This window comes from Pseudorasbora parva, chromosome 9, assembly GCF_024679245.1.
Source record: "Pseudorasbora parva isolate DD20220531a chromosome 9, ASM2467924v1, whole genome shotgun sequence".
In the NCBI taxonomy this organism is placed as follows: Eukaryota; Metazoa; Chordata; class Actinopteri; order Cypriniformes; family Gobionidae; genus Pseudorasbora; species Pseudorasbora parva.
In genome coordinates this window covers 11202335-11223145 of record NC_090180.1, presented here as the reverse complement: position 1 = coordinate 11223145, position 20811 = coordinate 11202335, and the positions used below count along the sequence as shown (strand labels likewise).

Sequence of the window (20811 nt, the reverse complement as noted above, 5' to 3'; positions counted from 1 at the left end):
AGATTATGTGGACAATAAAATCTGAAAAACATCACTCAGAATGATAAAACTCCTTTAGTTTTATATTATACTAAACAGAGCGATGCTTTCTTGGATATAGAACATAACATACTATGGTGGGCATGAACGTCTGTATTTTGTAGATAGGATGCAAAATCCATATATATACAATTAGCCTACTTTTCTCTTTATATATACATATATATATATATATATATATATATATATATATATATATATATATATATATAAAACTCATATGAAGTAGTATAACTCATATGAAGTAGTGTTTAATGCTCAAAACTTTACCATTTTGATATGAATGAGGAAATGTGCTTGGAAACATACTGTTGATATATAATCACAGCATATTGTGAGGAAACAATATAGGCTGAAATGTGGGCTTTTCTGTATCTGTTTTGTATTGTTATCAAGGTAAGAGAGAAGTAAATGGTTTCTTCAGATGAGTAGTTGTTACTTTGAAATCAAGCAGTAAAATGGTGTTTACAAGTTAGGAGATTAGAAATAGCATGCCACAGCAAAAGTCATTTCCTGACCTTGAGTTAAGGTTTCCTATTTTAGTGATGTTATAATATACAAAACATCTCTTGCCAGCCTGACAAAATGTATTGAGTGATATGTTGCTTCTGCAGTGGTTTGGGTGTTATCTTAAATGTGTGTTCAGTGTTCTTCCGGTTTGCACTATACCATGTATCACTGCTGTTATATAATGAGTGTTACACTCCATCTTATACACGTTTTACCACTCTCTCAGGGCAGTCTGAACATCCCTGCTGGGCGCGCACACACACACATTTCCCCCACTGCCATACATGTATATTAATGTGCTAAAGGTCAGATTGTTTCTTGTGAAAGAGAGTGTAACAGGACTATAAAGGACTCAAATATAAAGGATTAATCTTATGAAATGGCACTTTTCAAACAAAATAAAAGTTTATTTATAAAAGAGATAGAGGGCAAACATCAAAATTTGTGGAATGCACATGGCTGTAAGACTCTTGGCCAGATTCTTATCAGTAAGTAATTAATCATTTATAAGGTAAGTTTTACCTGATACTGAATTATGAAGTACTCAATAACACACAGTAGTCATAGTCTTTCTTGACATTAGTTTACCTGTATTCAAAATGCCTCAAAATAATTATTCATAATTATTTTGTATTCAAAATAATTATATTGTGTTCCTATACAGTACACCATCACTGCATTCAAAAATATCAAAAATCAAACAACTCTGCTTCTTTCTCCTTCCAGAATGTGAAACTACGATCAATATATTTACAAATTTCATCATTACTAAACATTGAGAAATCATTGCCTCCATCTCTGCCATTAATTGGTAAGGTGTTCTTGATGATAACTTGCGGCACAACTTTAACCTCAGCACAAGAATCCTTCACGGATTCCTTGAAAATCCCATTTTCTCTTTTCCCAAAGTACTGCGTTTTGATGTCCTCGAAACCATCTTTCCACTCTCGTCTCCCAGCCTCAATGTCCCTGAGGACGGCTCGGTGGAAGTCTCGGACTGTCTCCCAGGAAAAGTTCCCTATGTGGTCGAACACCTCAAAGCATAACAGGTGCCTCATCTTGCGCTCCTCAGCTGGGAGGTCCTGCTCGAGAATGTGAAAATAGCCGAGCATGAACAGATCAAGGGTCAGGCTGTCGTAAGCAACAGGAGCGCCGTCCACGCGAGGAAGGAACTGCTCGGGTGAGTAGGTCACACGTTTCCTCTGGAGGCTCCGGATCTGTCGTGATGGGACCCCTGAGGCGACACGTTTCCAGTTGCCAATCATCTTGTCTATTGCGGTTCTTTGCCTGTAGAGATTATACAGTGATTTGGTTCCTGGCTTGGATACTGCAGTTGTTATTCCTTCTCCTGTAAGAGTGCCAAGCTCTTGTTTCATCTTGGCTCGCATTGATATTGCATACGCAGACCTTTTCCAGTGGCTCAAAAAGAGGACAACGATACGTTCCTTCCGCAAGCAGGTGGTCTCCACCACTTTAGTTGCATCTTTGCCCACTGCCTGTTGGCATTTTATGGCATTGTCATTAACGTGATTAATGTCAGTGCTTTGGATTGTCCCTATGGACTGCTCATTTCGATTTGTAGATGTAGACAGTTTTTCCTGCCTTGTGTCAGATGCGTTGTTTAAAAGGCCAGAAAATGGGTAGATGTTTCCTATCTGACCCTCAAAGTTGGACCTCAAATTTCTCACAGAAACTCCTGACTGCTGGATCTCCAGCTCCACCTTCTGCCTTCGTCCTCTGATTGAACTTTGCCTCTCTGGCTGGTATGTAAAGACCGAAGCCAGATTCGTGTTACAGATGCCATCCTCGCCGTTTGTTTCCGAGAGGTTTGTCAAGAGGAGTGACATGCTCTTTACTATATTTGAGATACGATTGTACCACACAGGAAGAGGCAGAGATTCCTCCATGTTTAGGAGCTTCTGGCACTGGGGGTTGACGGTGATATTATCGATGGGAGCAGGAAGGACGGCCCTAAGTTCTTCTGCCAGCCGGGCAAGCTCTAGTTCATAGGCCTGGCATCGTTTTTGAAGGGAAATCGTTTCAATCTGTCCCTCCAAGTAGACCAGGTCATCTTCGGTAAGCAGTTCTCCAAAGGGGCCCAAAATTACATTGTGTACTTGGGAATACCTCCAACCATCCACCTCAAGATGTTTGTCACTGTTGTCCTATATAAGATGAAACAATTGTTATTGTCAAATTGTATAGTGTGTTATCATGGAAGGACATTTTAGCGATGTTGTTTTATGTTGGAGGGGTTTTTACTTTTCTGCAGTGGTTGTCTTCGTTCTGCAGTCGAGCCTGAAGCTTGCGCACCATAACCTGCCTCTTCCATTCAGCAATGGGCCTCCCGTTCTCATCATGAGTCGGGATCAGAGAATCAATGTCAGGGAGATTTGCTTCCAACTCTGCAAGCGGAACAATTCCATTCTCTCCTTTCTGGAAACAGATTCATACAAACTCATACAGATTAACCTATAATATGATATCACTACTGCCTCACATTCACAAAATAGTCAAAAATAAAATGGCCTTTGCAAACTTTTTTTTTTTTTTTTTTTTTGAACAACAATTTTTATTTTCAAAAAATTGGTATACAGTTTAGGACAACCATTCCTTTGCAAACTATTTAACATTTTTACATTCAGACCTAAATGTAAATGTACCCCTCCCCTCTTGAAACACTGATGACACACACTTTCAAGAAAGTTGAGGTGAATTTCTAATCTAGTGCTAAAAGTAAATGAAATTCCTGATGAAAATTAATTTAGTTTTTTTTTAATTATCATATGATTTATACAGTAAAATGTGCATCATGACAATAATAATGAGCTCAGGTTTGAAACCTGAAATTACATTTTGGTGATATACTTCTGCCACAGAATGAAAAAAGGTAATTATGACACATTTTCAATTTCACAATTCCGAGTTTATATCTCAAAATCTTGAGTTACCGTCCCGCAATTTTGATCTCTGAATTGCAAGTTTATAACATATTTTCTGATTTCCTGATTTCAATTTTTGTTTTCTTGAAATTTCGGCGGAAATATATGTGACATCAGCTGAAAAGAAAAAAATGTTTCAGGCATTTTGATGAAAAAATATTAATGAACTTTTTTACAAAGAAACATGCACCGATGATGTGACGCAAATAAGACCTAAAAGATAAGGAAGTAAATACACTGTAAAAAAAATTTTTTTAAAAAATAAGTTACCTGGTTGCCTTAAAATTTTGAGTTCATTGAAATTAAAAATTTGAGTTAATACAATGAACATTTTTGAGAATCGACAACCTTTATTAAAATTTTATTAAAATATGTAAGCATATTTGGGTAATTTTATTTGTGATGAAGCAGTGAAACATGCCAAATTTAGCTATTTTCATGATTTATCAATTTTTTTATGTGGTTCAGATACAATAATATTTTGAGTTTCTATTTATTTAACCAATTTCCTTCATTGTATCAACTCAAATTTTTAACATTAATAAACTCAAAATTTTAAGGCAACCAGGTTACTTACTTTTTTTAAGTTAATCCAACAACAACAACAACAACAACAAAATACAGTGTAGGGTAAATTGTGATTTTATGTTGACATACATTTATTGTTTGTCCAGTGAAGACCGCTGTAATTCCTGCTTGTCTCAGCGACTTCATGGACTTTTGGGATAAAACCGCCTCCTCTTCCTCAAGGTGTTTCCTCATGTTAAATGAAGTTGCAACTAAAGACAGAAAATGAGTTAACTTTATATGTATATTTTCTCATTATGGACATTGACCTTTTTGTCAATTTTGTCAAAGAACCTATATGGGCCTTTGGACAGCACATGTTTAAATGTGCTATATAAATAAAATGTACTTACTTAATTACTTTACTTATATACTCTGTCCTAAGTATACTCTGTCCTAAGCTGAACAAATACAGGGTCATGCACTCTCACCTGTAGAGGCCACTTGCATGTGTTGAATGTTTCCAGCTCCAGCTCCAGCTCCATCTGTCTTAGCCTGTGAGGAGGCCGGTAATGCGGTTGAGGTATCCAGACAAGCTGTAGAGGGACGAGGCTGGGGAGGCACTTCATTCACCGGCTGCTAGGAACACCAAAACAGCCGAGGTGATTAAGAACAAGTGCGTCTTGTTATGTTTGCCTAATAAAAAACAGTTTATAATTAAAAATCATCACCTTCCTATTTTCCATCCGGCCACTATGTTCAGGTTCACAGGACTGGTTCTTGTCCTGGTAGGGGTTGGTTGTGTTAAACAAGGTCCTTTCCTCCTCTATGAGAACAATATCTGCAGATTGCTGGAGTAAAGCAGTAAGAGAACAGTGTTTCTTCTAAATTTAAGCTCAATTTCTTCAGAATAAATATGGCGCCAAATACAGGTTTTGAAGCACAATGTACATCCTGAACTGCCCCCAGCGGGTGAAACAGGAGCTCGAACTGTTTAGTATAGCAGACCTCCCACTTAGTTAACAAAGGAAAACTGCCTATAGAGTTCAGTCATCTGATCGGATGGTTCAAATGACCCAAATGACCCATACCTGCAATTGCAGTGATTGATTTCTATTATGGCCACTTGTGAACTCTCGCCTGGCTTTTAAAGCATGCTAAATAAGTATTAACATTCAAAATGTTCAATGCAGTACAGTACATTACAGCACCAGAAAATTAAGACACAACCTCTTCAATACATGAATTCATACACTAACGTACAACATTTTGGGGTCAATAAGAATTTTTAAAAAGAAAAAATTACTTTATTCAGCAAATATGCAATAAATTGATCAAAAAAGTAATTTCTAAAGTTACAAAAGATTATTTCAAATAAATCTGTTCTTTTGAATTTTCTATTCACAAAAAAGAAAAGAAAAACATGAACAAAATATTAAGCAGCACAACTGTTTTCAACATTGATTATAATAAGAAATGTTATTATACTTGAATATAGTCTTTCTTAAAATTCAGTTTTCAAGTTTCAGTTTTTTTTATACTCACCCAAACTTTTTTGATATGCACAATATTTTCCTAAAGGCAGTTGTTTTTCAATCTGATATTGATCTTACAGTTTTAGAGAAGCATTACTGAGAACACCTGAAAAAACTTTTATATCATTCCTCAATCTAAGAAGAAATACACATACTATTAAGACATTTCAAAGATTATTTTCTAAGCAGTATTTTATATTAATGTATACAATTCTACACATCTAATTAATGTTTCACATCATAAAATAAAAAAGTAAAAGACAGTTTATAAAATCGTAAATAACTTACAGTCCTTCACCAGTCAACAGCTGAGTGTAATGAAAGCATCAGTGCTCCAGCCATCCAGTGGCCAAATGCTTAAGGATCAGCACACTATAAACAGTGAGCTCAGACAGGAGGTCTTCATAGTAAAGCATGAATAATTCAAGGGTGGGATTAGGTGAACAACTTTAAAGGTCTAAAGGCTGCCACACGTTCCTTAGCACATGTTCCGGACCTTGTCACCCTTTCTTAAATTCACCAGAGCACAATTTTCTTTCTTTCTTTACTGATCTAGTCACTTAACACTATTGCAGTTCATGCTGTAAAATAATTACTTTAGTTCCACAAAAGGGCAAAGATCAAAGAACAGGTCTTGGTGAATCGATACACGTACATGAATCTCTGCTGTGGTGTCACATTAGTATCTATCCGTAACTAATTTTGCCAAATTCAAACGAGTTTCACTTAATACATCTGTGTCACAGGCACCTCAGCCGACCGGGAGTAAAGAGAGAGGTCAACACACATCAGTTACACAGACGATTAGATATGCAGGAGGAACAGATCAGGCAGTTCTATCTAAGCATCAGATCACACCAATTCTATTCATTTGCAGGCACTTCATGCAGGATATGTTGCTTTATATTATATAGGCTATTATCTATACTTAATTATTTTATATTAAATATGGAAACATTTTACTTGTAGTCAACTAAGATTTTGTCCCCCCAAAGAATGTACATTTTACTTTTAAATTTGAACATTTTGGAAAGATCAAAATAATTATATTTAGTACATCCTATTGTATATATTATATTATATGTTTTTTTTTTAATTCTTATTTGATGGCAAATTAAATTTAATTGGTGATTATATGCTGTAGAGAAAAGTATCCTTTATAAATTATTTTATAAAGTGCTCTTTATAAATAACAGATTTGTGAGAGTGAATGTTTTGAAGTAGGCTACATTAGAATTAACCAGTCCACTTGGCATTATGTCTGCTCTTTACTTCATTAGCTTTATGTGGTAATAATGTGGTAATAATTCAACTTAATATTGCTCCAGTAAACAAATATTTTTTTCAAGAACCCCACTGTACTGCTCACACTTTATTATGGGAAACCCGTACAAACAAGAACAAGCTGTCAGAGCTGAAGCCATGCCACCGTAAACAAACAGCACACAAACTGGTGAGAACGGCACATCTTTTGACGACTTTGTGATTGCATTGACCGAGCATGAACGACTCCAAACACAGGAGTAAAATGCCCTCTGACAAACCCACTCACAGCATTTATGAGCTTCTCTCTGACACCTGAGACAGAGGATCTTATATCGTCCTCACCCCTGGAGCTCTGGAGCTCGCGCTGAGAGGGGCGTGAGTGATAGCTGATAGGTCCTTCATGCGCCAACCAGACAGTACTAAGTGTCTTGCTAATCAGCTTGTGTCAGGCCAGCCATAACGGTTTGATACGCCATCGCAGTTATGCTATCAAAAGAAAGGAAGGCTTACATAGTTTCCACTTCATTTATGAACAAATGACTTATCTGATGCCCTCTTGCAAAAGGAGGCAGAGCGGAAATATAAATATTTAGTGAGTTGTGGAGAGCATTGGTGTTATGATAGGCCTACTATTCAGTTCAACGTTGAGTTCTCTCCACTGGATTCCATCACTCAAGTTATGGATGACATAAAATGTCCAGCTACACTCTCTAAATAATCAGTCTACAAATGCACAAAAATGACCAAGCAATTAATCATTAGATTTCCTGTTCCTTGAATTGTCCAGTGACAACATTCTCCAAGAGAATAAATACACACTTGTAAACATCTTTACTCTTAGCAGACGTGGATCAAATTATAATCAAATTAGTGATGCCTCTGTTATTAAAGGATTAAAGGTATCTGTTCAGCCTTTGGATAGGACGTTCCTGTGAAGAATATCTTGTCCCATATCTAATTAATAATGGAGAACATCTTCAGCGGGAATGATTCAGTAGGTCGCAGTGTGGGGTTTAATAAATGCACTTTAACATGTGTCCCTTATCCTCTATTTTGTAGCATGACTCAGCCAATATGAGCTACTATTTCATTAGCTCAAATATATTCATGCTAGACAAGTGGAGTGTTTGCCTGTAGGTGGCAGTAACAGTTTGCTATTTCAAGGTGGATCATTACTAAAACCCAGAACATCAGCTGTCACTGTTTGCAATATTAATGGGTGTAAAGCACTTGAGTAAATGTACTTAATTGCTAAATATTACAATTAAACATGGTACACTTTTTTACAACTGTGTAATCTGACATATGTAAGATGTAATGTTAAATTAAATGTGTAAGATGTTGACAACTACAGTTCAACAGTTAATCAACAGTTATATTGTGAAATATTATATATATATATATATATATATATATATATATATATATATATATATATATATATATATATATATATATATATATATATATATATAAACAGTCTATTTTATATATTTCAGCACCACTACCACAGTCTTCAGTGTCACTTGATCCTTTAGACATCATTCTAATAGGATGATTTGCTGCTCAAGAAACATTTATTATTATTAATGTTGAAAACAGTTGTGCTGCTTAATATTTTTGTGGAAGCTCTGATGCATCTTTTCAGGATTGTTTGATTTATAGAAAGTTCAAAATAACAGTATTTATTTTAAACCTAATGGAACAGTAAATGTCTTTTTGGTTAATTTAATGTACCATTGTTGAATAAAGATATTACTGTCCCCACATATTTGAACATCGGTGTATATAGAAACAGTATGATGGAAACTGTATAAATAGAAAGAATTAACTATTTAAAAATCTTATCTAATTAAAAAAATTGGCTTGCAGTTAAAGAAGTTGTGCTGAGGAAAGTACTAATTATCTTACATGAGAATCAGCATCACGGAGGAAGTTGGCACAATCATGATAGCCATTGTATTCTGCCAGGTCCACTGCTGTAAACCCATCAGAATCTCTCTCCAGTGGGCTGACGTGATTATTCAGCAGCACTCGGCAGCACTGAGGGACAGAGAGATTACAGCTGTCATTCAAAACCTCTGTGAAAGCATTTCTAACACTACTTAAACTGTATAATCCTCATGATAAGGATTTGTGATTGGATTTAAAGGAACAGAGACAAACACCTCCAGCTCTCCATTATCTGCTGCATCATGCAGGGGGGTTCCACCCCAGAGGTCTCTCAGGACTTTTGCTCCCATCAGCAAGAGACGCTCCACGATGCGATGGTGGCCCTCGCTAGCGGCGAAGTGCAGTGCTGTGGCTCCATCCTTGTCCTGACAGGACAGATCCAAATCTGTGAAGGAGGCCTTAAGATCCATGTCAGAGACAGAGTCAGTGATACCACAAGTATTTCCAATAAAACCTGAGTGAAACCATGCCAAAGTGACCAAAGTAGCTGCAACTCACCAGCCAGACCACCAAGGCATAGTGTCCCATGTGGGAAGCTGCATGCAACACACTCATGCCATCTTTGGCCTGCACATGGACATTTGCACCACAGTCCTTCACCAGGTATTCAACCACATGCAGATGCCCTTCCTGACAGGCTAGATAGAGTGGTGTGGCCCCAGTACCTGTCTGGCAGTCCACACACCTGCAAAGAATAATACATTTTAGACTTTGCACCTATAGATTGACACCACAGGCAAAGAAGCAGAAACAAGCGATAGCATATGTAAGCATATGTAAAATAATAAGGCGAACATTAAAAACAGTATATGGGCGAATTCCAGACAGCATGTGTCCACCTTTGAAGGGCACTTCAGGAGGGGGACGACATTTGTAGGAGCGTTCCAAATGAAAGTGAAAAACTGAATCCCTTCACGAAGGGCCCTTCTACAGGTACGTTAGCGAAGGGAACATGCAACGGTTACTTCAAGGAAGTAATTTAATCCATTATTAATATTATTAATTATTTAATCAATCAATCACTTCCGATTGAAACTGCCCGTTACCCAATAAAATGTCGACCCTGGATGAGCTAAGCTCTGGGGTGTTGATGGATCCCATCTAGACATTGCCTTTAACAAAGATTTTATCAGTTGTTTGCAAAAACTTTAGGTTTTTTATTAAACTATAAAATTCAAGTGTTGATTAAAAAAAATGCATGAAGCTAATCATTGTAATATTCTAATATTCTGGGGGATAAAAAAAATGGGTTTAAATTTTTTACAAATATATCTATTTTTAAATTGGTGCAGGCTGGCAGCTTTTTTCTAAAGCGTTGTTGAGAAAAGAGTTAATTGGTCTGATTATTTCAGGTCTGCACCGGATCATCATTTGGACTGAGCTCCCATACAGATTATTTGGTTGCATGTAAACATAGCTAAGAGGTATACGCTCTATTGTATCATTAAGTAGAAGTTGGTGGTTGTGCAGATGTACAGTAAACACACAGGTGGCGTCATGTGGCAGGTAAGAGTCTCCTCATGTATTATAGAGGACAGAGCCCAGATGGTGGGTTTGACATGTGTCAGATGACCTTTTGCCAACCTCCCTGATGAGCAACAGCTCCCAAGAAATGGCAACATGACTCTGAAATGCTGCCTTCACGTGTATTTATGTAAGCATGATGACATGGTTTTGCCCATACGCAAACTCACACAAGCTGGTAACCCAAACAGTTTTGGTTAACTTCCATGAGGACAGCATTTTTTAAATTAAATGTTCTGCAGAAGAAAATTCTGGAATGACATGTGGGTGAATAAACAATGAGTAGTTAGTTTGGTCGTTTGTAGCCAACATTTTCAAAAGAGTAGTCTGTCTGTAGCTGAACTAATTATGAGAAGCTTTTAACTTGACAAACCAGAGGTTCAAAGTATACATACTGTACTGAAAGGCAAATTAAAGTGGAAGCTTTTAGCCAGTCAGGCATGGGGCAACTGTCTGTGAGCCTCACCGTGGGGAGCTGGACATGAGCAGTTTGAGAGAGGTGAGATCTCCACTGGCTGCAGCGTAATGGACAGGTCGAGCTCCACAATCCGTCTCTGCCTCTGTACTGCCTCCCTCGAATAACAGCCACTGTACTGCCTCCGCATGGCCAAACCTGGCAGCCAGGTGCAGGGCCGTCGCTCCCTCGCCATCACGATCCTGTAGGCCAAAACAAAGACTGAAGTTAGCACCCAGTTTGAAGAGGTCTAAATAATTGGCATAGTAAGTAGTACATCACAATGACCTTTCGATTCACTGATATGCCATTATACCGTTCATGATATTAATAAAAGAGGTGCTTCTTTGCTTACATTGTACATCCATCATCAATGACCTGTGTAATTGACAGTAAAGTAAACTGACACAGCAGCCCATCCTAAAGAACACCATCAATCCCACTGTCAAATGTAATTTGTCTCTCAATATATCATGGCACTCACCTCAATCCCACACCTCTCCTGTCTCAGCAGCCACTCCAGCTCCCGCACGTGCCCAGTGGCAGCAGCATCATGGGCAGCCGTAGCTCCATTTCTCGTACAGGTGTGGCAGGGGAAACGAGCTTCATTTACCAAAAACTCCAGGCAGCCCAGTTGCCCGCAGCGAGCAGCATGGTGGACAGGTGAAGCTCCCTGGGTGTCTGTGATGGCTGGACTGAGGCATCCGGACACATACAGGGCCCTCAGAGCCTCCACATCCCCCTCACGAGCTGCCTGAATGGCCCTGTGGAGCACCATGCTAGACCTCAGAAAGTCGAAACAAAAGTGGCAGGGGTCTTGGGCTGCACCCAACTATCTCTCCCGCTCCCTCTCTAAAATGATACCTGAGCTTGCTGACAGATGTCCATGGGAGAGATGAAGGGGGTGGATAGCACTGAGCCAGAAATGTAACGAGAGCCCTCATTTGAACAATTTCATCTGCTTATATTCTCAGATACAGTGACAAAGTAGGATAATGGGAGATGATGCTCCGCTTAAAGAACAATGTGCATTTTAAATGGTAACATATTTAGAGATCATGTGCTGGATGATGATGCATTAATAGAAATTAATATAATTTAGTTGTCATTGCACAACATGTAAAATTATTCAAAGAGGGGTACTTGCCTCCTCCCTCAACACTTTATTTTACAGTGTCCTTGTTACATATTTTACATGAACTTATAATAGTAATGACAGTTAATTATACATAATTACATGGAACTAACCTTAAACCAATCCATAATCCTACCCTAGCTATATATTAAGTACACATTGTTAATATTACTCAATACTTTAAAATATGAAGAGATGCAAAAGCCTCTAAAAGCCACGCTTAATTAAAAAATGAGATAATACTGAGTGAATACGTGAAGTTGCTGAAGTATAATACCATAAAATATAAATAGTATGGAACACCATACTAATACTGTGTTTGATCCCCTTTCACCTTCAGATCTGCCTTAATTCTACGTGGCATTGATTCAGAAAGGTGCTGAAAGCATTCTTTAGAAATGTTGGCCCATATTGATAGGATAGCATTATGCAGTTGATGGACATTTGTGGGATGCACATCCAGGGCACGAAACTCTCGTCCCACCACATCCCAAAGATGCTCGATTGGGTTGAGATCTGGTGACTGTGGGGGCCATTTTAGTACAGTGAACCAATTGTCATGTTCAAGAAACAAATTTAAAATAATTCGAGCTTTGTGACATAAAGCATTATACTGCTGGAAGTAGCCATCAGAGGATGGGTTGACTGTGGTCATAAAGGGATGGACATGGTCAGAAACAATGCTCAGGTAGGCCGTGGCATTTAAATGATGCCCAATTGGCACTAAGGGGCCTAAAGTGTGCCAAGAAAACATCCCCCACACCATTACACCACCACCACCGCCACCAGCCTGCAAAGTGGTAATGATGGCATAATAGATCAATGTTCTCATTCTGTTTAAGCCAAATTCTAACTCTACCATCTGAATGTCTCAACAGAAAACGAGACTCATCAGACCAGGCAACATTTTTCTAGTCTTCAACTGTCCAATTTTGGTGAGCTTGTGCAAATTGTAGCCTCTTTTTCCTATTTGTAGTGGAGATGAGTGGTGCCCGATGCGGTCTTCTGCTGTTGTAGCCCATCCGCCTCAAGGTTGTGCGTGTTGTGGCTTCACAAATGCTTTGCTGCATTCATTGGTTGTAACGAGTGGTTATTTCAGTCAAAGTTGCTCTTCTATCAGCCTGAATAAGTCGGCTCATTCTCCTCTGACCTCTAGCATCATCAAGGCATTTTCGCCCACAGGACTGCCGCATTCTGGATGTTTTTCCCTTTTCACACCATTCTTTGTAAACCCTAGAAATGGTTGTGTGTGAAAATCCCAGTAACTCAGCAGATTGTGAAATACTCAGACCGGCCCTTCTGGCACCAACAACCATGCTTAAATCACCTTTCTTTCCCATTCTGACATTCAGTTTGGAGTTTAGGAGATTGTCTTGACCAGGACCACACCCCTAAATGCATTGAAGCAACTGCCATGTGATTGGTTGATTAGATAGTCTGTCTGTCTGTCTGTCTGTCTGTCTGTCTATCTATCTATCTATCTATCTATCTATCTATCTATCTATCTATCTATCTATCTATCTATCTATCTATCTATCTATCTATCTATCTATCTATCTATCTATCTATCTATCTATCTATCTATCTATCTATATATATATATATATATATATATATATATATATATATATATAATATTAAATCAAGTTTAATGTTTGGCCCTTCATAGTAAAAAGTTTACTCTGCATATAGACAAATAAGAGGTCCAAACCCTTGCAACATTGCGCATATTTCACATTTATTTCACACCTGACAAAGTGTTAAGTGTCCACAGACATTAGAAGACACAGGTCCAACACTCAAAGAACTTGAGCACTGAGTACACTACAGCCCATTCATTATGGTATAAAGTGGTTACAGCTGTGTGCTACACCACAGTTGGGTTTATATACAGAGCAAATCAACAGAAATATTGAAGCAATTACAGTAGCTACACTTAGTTTATATTGAATTTCTCTCTGAATATTTGGATGGATGAAAGATGTTTATTCAAAATAATGCTTGGAAAGATGTGGTTTAATTGAGAGTGAAAGAGAGAAAAAGAGAGACACAGTATCAACTATAAACCCTACAAATCTTGTTTATCTGCAATATATATGCATGTTGACAAAGTCCTGTTGAATGCTTCGTTTTCAGGGCATCAATGCGAACACTACATGCTCATAGTCGACTGTGATCCTTCAAAGCGGTAAAATAATACAACTGAATCTATTATTTTATGTAAATGCTACTCTTATACTGTATGGAGGTAAATGAGATACATTTGATACATTTCATTTAAAAGCTGAATAAATATGTACAGCATGCTATCATATACATAGCATTTTCAAAGACAGGAATGGAAAAGAAAAAAATAACTCACTGGGAGGTATGACCGTCAACATATTGTCGAAAACTTAATCATCTGTCTCTACTTTATATTTCAGATCCACAGTCATCGCAAGAGTCTATAAAGGCATACTTATTCTGCTCCTTATGAAGAAACCGTTTGGAGAGGTAAAGACCAGAACCAATCAAATCTCTCAGATACGTTCACAGCTAAAATGTTGCTGCTACGTTTTGTGATCTGTGGGTTGGCTGACCCATTGCACAAAACTTCAATCCTAATGAGCAACATGCTAAATGGCTGACTGACCAATAGCATGAGCCCAAACCAAACAAGACATTTCTCAGTTCATCAGCAAACGGTGATCACGACCTTTGGTAATACCTCTTTAAGAAGTAGCTGACATGATTTGAAACACAGCTCTTCTGTACATACACATCTTCATCGCACAAGGCAAAGGGTGGAGCAAAAAACAAGGTGTATGGGTATATGCTTATCATAACTGATACATCTAATAAAAAATGAACTGTTTAGCTGAGGTAAATCAAATGTTTTCTATATTGGGGATCACAAAACTTTTTTAGATTATAGAATTTTTGTTTTATGTTGTAACACTAAAACCGGATCTTCTTCCTCCCTAGGAAAACACCACAGGTCTGAATACAGATATTCTATTATAACATATAAGGCTGGGACGACCTAAACATAGCAGCTACAAAAGAGGAACTACGCAGTGTTTCTGAACATAAACCTCCTGTATAATATTATTTGAAATCTGTGATATAATGTGCTCTGAATCAGTAACAGGAAATTTAGCAACGCCGCTCTCTAGTTTTGTGCGCACAAATAAGCTGAAGAAAAATGAACATTAAAGAAGCAGATTCTCCTAGCAGCAGAGCTCGTGCAAATGAACTAAAACGAACCTGGTAAATAAAGCTCATTATCAAAAGTGCAAGGTGAAAGAGTATTTTTCCTCTTAATAAATGATGTTTATAAAACATACAATGCTTAATAAATAAGTAAACTTAAAGATGTAATGTAAAAAAGACATTACAGATGAAAGTAAAAACAAAAACTAAACTTCTGTATGGTAGACTTTTGCACTTTTCCGATGCTGATTATTGTCGAAATAACAGACAATTATCTCTGTGAGTCTTAAATCCATCACAATTCTATCTTCTATAGAAATGCATAAATGGTGACTTCAAAATAAGCTCTGCATCCCACAATGATCATGGCAGAATGATCAAAACTAAGAGGCAACTACTGAGGCCCAGGTAAAAGCACTTGACATCTACTCTGAAGCAGCACATTCACAAACGGAGCATTGAGTCGCATTTACAAATGAACGGATTCCGTTAAGAGTAGGGCTGTGTCTATGATGCTGTTTTGCCATTCTAGCTTTTAGCTATGTTAGCGGGAAGTGCTGAATATATTTCAATGTTGTAAATTTACACTAAATAGGGCCTGAACACACACATATAAACACACACTCTGTGAAGCCAAGCCCACAGTCTATGGTTGGCACGGACAGACCGAGGGGGAATGCAGGGAAGGGCAGGCAAGAGGCAGCTGTGATGACATGGGGACAGGGCACTTATGATCACATGACCTAATTACATCACAAAGGCCTGTTAGGCCTTTTTATGGTTTGAGCTAGAGAAAAAAATGATTTCACATCCTCATCTGTCCTGATTTTCTTCTGGAAAGCTTAGACCTGTGGGGAGAGGGGGAGAGGGGGAGAGAGAGGGGGGGGGGAGAGAGAGAGAGAGAGAGAGAGAGAGAGAGAGAGAGAGAGAGAGAGAGAGAGAGAGAGAGAGAGAGAGAGAGAGAGAGAGAGAGAGAGAGAGAGAGAGAGAGAGAGATTAGGAGAAATTCAGCGATATCACTGACCATGACCACTTACAGTGATTCTCACCTGCTGAGCTGCAACCCAACATCTTTTTCAGACCTCAAAAGTAGAAAATTAAAAACAAATATTCCTGAATGCGGACAATTTTTTTTTTAAAAATCTATTTTTGAGGTCCGAAAGAGATAGAAGGGCATAGGGCAATGGAACAACAGCAGGGTGAGTAAAAGATGGCTTTATTTTCATTTCAGGGTGAACTATCCCTTTAAAGTCAGTAGACTTTATTCACAGCCATCAGATGACCATAGGCTGACATTATGCCAATTTGTAATGTAGGTATGTAACAGGAAGTGAGACTAGAATTGCTGATTCTTGGTTTGATGATTTGGTTCAGCTTTATTTCAATTAATGCAAAAATTGGGTAATGCTTTACAATAAGCATTTTTGCAGTAAAATATCCAAAAACCACTAGGCAAGTGTTATATATTTTGTTCAGTTGAGTACTTACAATATCCCAAATGTTTCCAACTATTTGTAAATTGTGAGAAAATAGCTATTTTAACCAAGGACATAGAATAGTTAACCAGAATTTGCATAGTGCACTTTAGTTAACATGAACTAAGAATTAACAATACTTCTACAGCATTTATTAACCTTTTAATCTGTGTTCAACACAGACAGGTTGTAGAAAAAATAATAATAATAATAAAGTATTATTTTTTTGGCTAGTTTGTTGCAACCACAGTTTGTTTTGAGTGGTGAATTACTAGAATATCAATACATTTAAATTATTTATTTTAAGGGCATTTTGGTTGATTTCTTGCTTTATAAACACATTTGTTATTGTGTTGGGTTGCTATTTAATGTTCAATGTAACGTAAAAAAATAAAATAAATCGAAATTAGTTGAGAAGCACTGACTATAAAATTAACGAGAGTCCATTATTTAATAAAGACTTGAAGGAAATGAAATGACTGAATTTATTTTGAATACCTGATAGTTCCTGCCAGCAGTGGGTTGAATGCGTACAACCAGTCATGCATCTCTTTGTCATTGCCTGCTTGGAGGAGAATGCTGCGGTGCTCAGTGCACACTGCAAAAGTGTTAGGAGCCTGGAAACAAAACATCACATGTGTTAACAAAATCATTTGCCAAAAAGTTTAACAGCTATTGCTAGCTGACCACTTTCCTCAGTAATCATGTGTAAAATTTCATTGGACGAGGAGTAAATGTATCTTACCCTCAGCAGGGTGTGCTGATCTTCACTGTACTCCACCTGAGCAGAGGACAGGTTGATGACGGCTCTCTCCACGCAGTCTCTCTCACTGCGGTACAGGTAGACGTATGGCCGTCTAACCACAATGTACCGTTTCACCCAGCCACTGGTGTGTGGCTCAAGAAAGTGTAGATAGCCTTTCTTTGACACAATTGGGCTGCAGTCATAAGAAAGATTATAAAAGATATACAATGAATTAGGGTAATCAATAACATGATACATTTAGGATGTTAAAGGTGTTAAGGACAGTGAGTTTTTTTACTTGATGTAATTATATTTAATTGTCATTTGTGCAACTTTGAAATAACAGTTTGCACTAAATTACATTTGTGTTTGTTTCATTGTACAATTCAACAGTGATCTTGGACTTTATACTGACACCTTGGCATTCCAATCTGATCTTTTGGACTGAGTGTCTGCACTGTCCTTTTGCAAGTGATCTAATTTAAGAGTTTTTGCTTGATTTTGGTCAACCTTTATAATAGGTGTCTTTAACTACCATTCACTAAATTTAAATTAATAATTTGTTACAATGCACTTATTGCGTACATACATGTTTTTACATTGTACTTATACTTTTTAAATAACTAATATGTAATTACAGCTGTAATTAATTTTGGTAACTACATCTATAATTACACTATTGACCCTTCCCTTAAACCTACCCATACCACCAAACCTGTCTCTTACCCGTATCCCTCCTCAGCAGCAAGAGTGATTTGCAATATAATTTGAATACAACAACAAGTACATTGTACTTATTTATTGATGTAAGTACAAAGTAGTTAAAGATACCTAATGTAAAGTGCGACCCTTGTTTAGTTTTTTTCACCCTCAGATACATCAAAAAAGTCCAGGTAAATTTCAGTTTGTTTGGGGTGCTACCTGACACGAATCTCTTGGATGTTTGGGATGAAGGTGCAGCTCCTGGGTTTTCTCTCTATGGGGCTGAAGGGGTCGAGATCAGGGCTCGAGGCACCTGAGTTAGCCTCAGCTCCCCTGTAAAATCACACACAACAAGAAAGTCCTGTTAGAAATAAAGTATTTAAGGTGTTTTGAGACTGAACAGACAGATTCTCAAAAAACTGGCATTAGCTGTGATTATTTTTTTAGGATTATTACTCTGATCCTATTTAGCACTGCCATAACGTTAATCAATTACGTTGATTACGTGGTCATGTTTCACACATAACAAAACTCTACAAGAGATGCTAACAGCTAGTATGGCAGCGGCACTTAATGTGGTTGCGATCAATCCTTTCCAGGACTCCCAACATGCTGTCGCTTATTAATTGTGATAAAACTAAATGTTTTGGACCGCCATATTGTCGCTTAATCTGGTTTTGAATCCTGAAAATATGCTGCCTCGTATTAAGTGGCACTGCCATACTAGCCATTAGCATCTGCTCTAGAGTTTTGTTTTGTGTGAAGCATGATGAGATTAGGGAATATAAATGGAGCATAATCAATGAAATAGATTAAGTCAATGTGTCATTCTAGCCCTAATCATATTAGAAGGTGACTCCTGGGTTTTGTGTTAAAAATACACTGACCTGAGGTCTGGATTGCCATAGTGACTATCCACCAGTGATGGGCAGGTGGAGGAGGGTGTCAGAGTGCTAAGAGGTGAAGAACAACCGTCTCTTAAAAGGGATGTGGACATCTCTGACAGCTAAAAAAAAGGAAGAAGAGCACCACCAGATGATATAGCGGGCAACACATTGAAGTGTCTCATTCATCATATTGCATAAAATGCCATGCTTACCCTTAAAGCATCTATTACACTAATCATGCTGCTCTACTCTAAATAGTAAATGAGAGAAGTGAAGTGAACATAAATTCTTTTATGTCTTTTTAAATGACAAAGGGGCTGATAAATGAGAGAGAGAGAGAGAGAGAGAGAGAGAGAGAGAGAGAGAGAGAGAGAGAGAGAGAGAGAGAGAGAGAGAGAGAGAGAGAGAGACGCATCTGGTCTGGTCTGGTCTATATGGGCCAGAGAATGAGGCAAGGTCTGTATGGACACTAGGGCAGTAAAGGCTCACCTTGCTCTCACTGAGACTGCTGCTCACCTGGCTGTACTGCCTGTTGAAGGTGTGCATGAGCAGTCGCACACACTGAAGAGAGAAAAAAAGCAGGGAAAATAGGAATAAAATACATAAAGTAACAGCAATGGGTTTTAGCATTTCAGAGTGGTGTTTCAATTTAATATTACTGCAACGCGATAACAACATGCTTAAAAACTTTGGCTTAGTCTTACCAGGACCAAATCATAACAGAATCTGAAATAATATATTGCAAAGTTTCAGTTTTTCCCCCTATTAAAAAGCCAGTCAGATTGTATTAGTATTATTGTTGTTGTTGGGATGGCAAACAGTTAGTTGTAAGTACATTGTAATAAATAAGTGAATAAATAAATAAACAAAAAAATAGACTTATAAGAATAATATTATGTTCAATTATGTTTTATTTGCTTACCCAATTGGCAGTATTCTTTTGTAACATAAAATATGCTACATTTTGTGAAAATTAAAACAACAATTCGCCAAAGGGTTATATTAAAAATATGACTATATGTTCACCTTAGCAGCCAGTTCCCTCTGCCTTTCGTTGGGACTATCCAGACCCAGACTGACTACCGGGCTGATCAAGGGGCTGGAGGCCTTAGGTGAGTCCATAAGGTCTTTGCCACAGAAAGAGTCCTGTCCCAGCAGCAGAGATGCTTCTAGCTTTTCTCTCAGCAGAAGATAATGCCTGGTCTTCTCCACCTGTAAACAAACATGCACCTCAGAGTTATTCACATGACTGAAAACAAAAGTCAAATAATAGCCAAGATTAAAAGCCCTTAAACTTTCAGATGGATTATATTTTACCTCTTGTAAGAGGCTAAGTTTCTCCAGCTCCCACTGGTGGTCCAGGATGAGGCTGTCACTGCGGGGCCTCCAGCCCGCAAGGTTCTCCTCTCCACGCACATATGCCACTGAGGTGTCCAGCACCCGTCTGCGCCTCCTTTGCATACCTGCACCACCATGGTCAAAACGGAACAACATAATGAATCAAACAACTGGGATAAATGTACATATATATGTGATAAAATTGAGGTTATTTGTCTGAATTTGTACATGATATCTTACCAGGACTTCCAATGTCAGCCAAATGGCAGAGGCTTAATTCGTAGACTCCAGTCACACGGTTACTGAGACACAAAAGAGCACCAAAATATTTAACTTTACTCCACTATGGTGATTATAATTCATATGAAAAAGTCTTGAGCATTAAAGCTTCGAAACGGTGCATTGGTTGACTCAAGATCAATTTACTTGACAGCAGAAAGAGGCCAGCAAACTTTCCTCACCTCTCAGAGGGCCTAAAGGCACCAGTGCTGAAGAGGTTTCGAATGGAGCGAGACGCAGGAAGTTTAGCGTCTCTGGAGTAGAACACCATGCAAAAATCCTTAGTGATGACAGTGGGCTGAGTGCAGTTCTCCATCTAAAAATT

The 20811-nt window shown here is 38.0% G+C and overlaps 2 protein-coding genes across 8 annotated transcripts in view; both read right to left on the bottom strand.

The window, feature by feature from the left end:
- Window positions 1-1024: 1024 nt before the first annotated feature.
- Window positions 1025-11508, bottom strand: espnlb (espin like b). Its single transcript, XM_067453092.1, has 10 exons — window positions 11215-11508; window positions 10743-10933; window positions 9251-9437; window positions 8968-9150; window positions 8711-8842; window positions 4730-4849; window positions 4490-4634; window positions 4149-4270; window positions 2812-2985; window positions 1025-2714 (listed from the first exon to the last, which is right to left on the bottom strand). The coding sequence occupies exons 1-10, from the start codon at window positions 11506-11508 to the stop codon at window positions 1239-1241; spliced, it is 3024 nt and encodes a 1007-aa protein (XP_067309193.1). The 3' UTR covers window positions 1025-1238.
- A 2074-nt stretch (window positions 11509-13582) lies between these two features.
- Window positions 13583-20811, bottom strand: part of kif1ab (kinesin family member 1Ab) — a 31731-nt gene continuing 24502 nt past the window's right edge. For all 7 annotated transcript variants that reach the window (XM_067453892.1, XM_067453898.1, XM_067453893.1 and 4 more), the window contains 10 exons: window positions 20669-20802; window positions 20448-20509; window positions 20187-20332; window positions 19896-20081; window positions 19359-19430; window positions 18870-18988; window positions 18202-18315; window positions 17281-17473; window positions 17034-17152; window positions 13583-15908 (listed from right to left, as the gene is read on the bottom strand). In XM_067453892.1, the coding sequence (XP_067309993.1) occupies window positions 15866-15908; window positions 17034-17152; window positions 17281-17473; window positions 18202-18315; window positions 18870-18988; window positions 19359-19430; window positions 19896-20081; window positions 20187-20332; window positions 20448-20509; window positions 20669-20802 (1188 nt within the window). In that variant the 3' untranslated portion in view covers window positions 13583-15865. The remainder of the gene's footprint in view (window positions 15909-17033; window positions 17153-17280; window positions 17474-18201; window positions 18316-18869; window positions 18989-19358; window positions 19431-19895; window positions 20082-20186; window positions 20333-20447; window positions 20510-20668; window positions 20803-20811) is intronic.

What these genes read in the sequence shown, in the direction of transcription:
- espnlb (XM_067453092.1), bottom strand. Translation starts at nt 11,508, where the DNA reads ATGGTGCTCCACAGGGCCATTCAGGCAGCTCGTGAGGGGGATGTGGAG. An exon ending in CAGATAATGGAGAGCTGGAG is followed by an intron (nt 8,843 to 8,967) that starts GTGTTTGTCTCT and finishes TCTGTCCCTCAG; the next exon opens with TGCTGCCGAGTGCTGCTGAA. An exon ending in CATGCAAGTGGCCTCTACAG is followed by an intron (nt 4,271 to 4,489) that starts GTGAGAGTGCAT and finishes TTCTGTCTTTAG; the next exon opens with TTGCAACTTCATTTAACATG.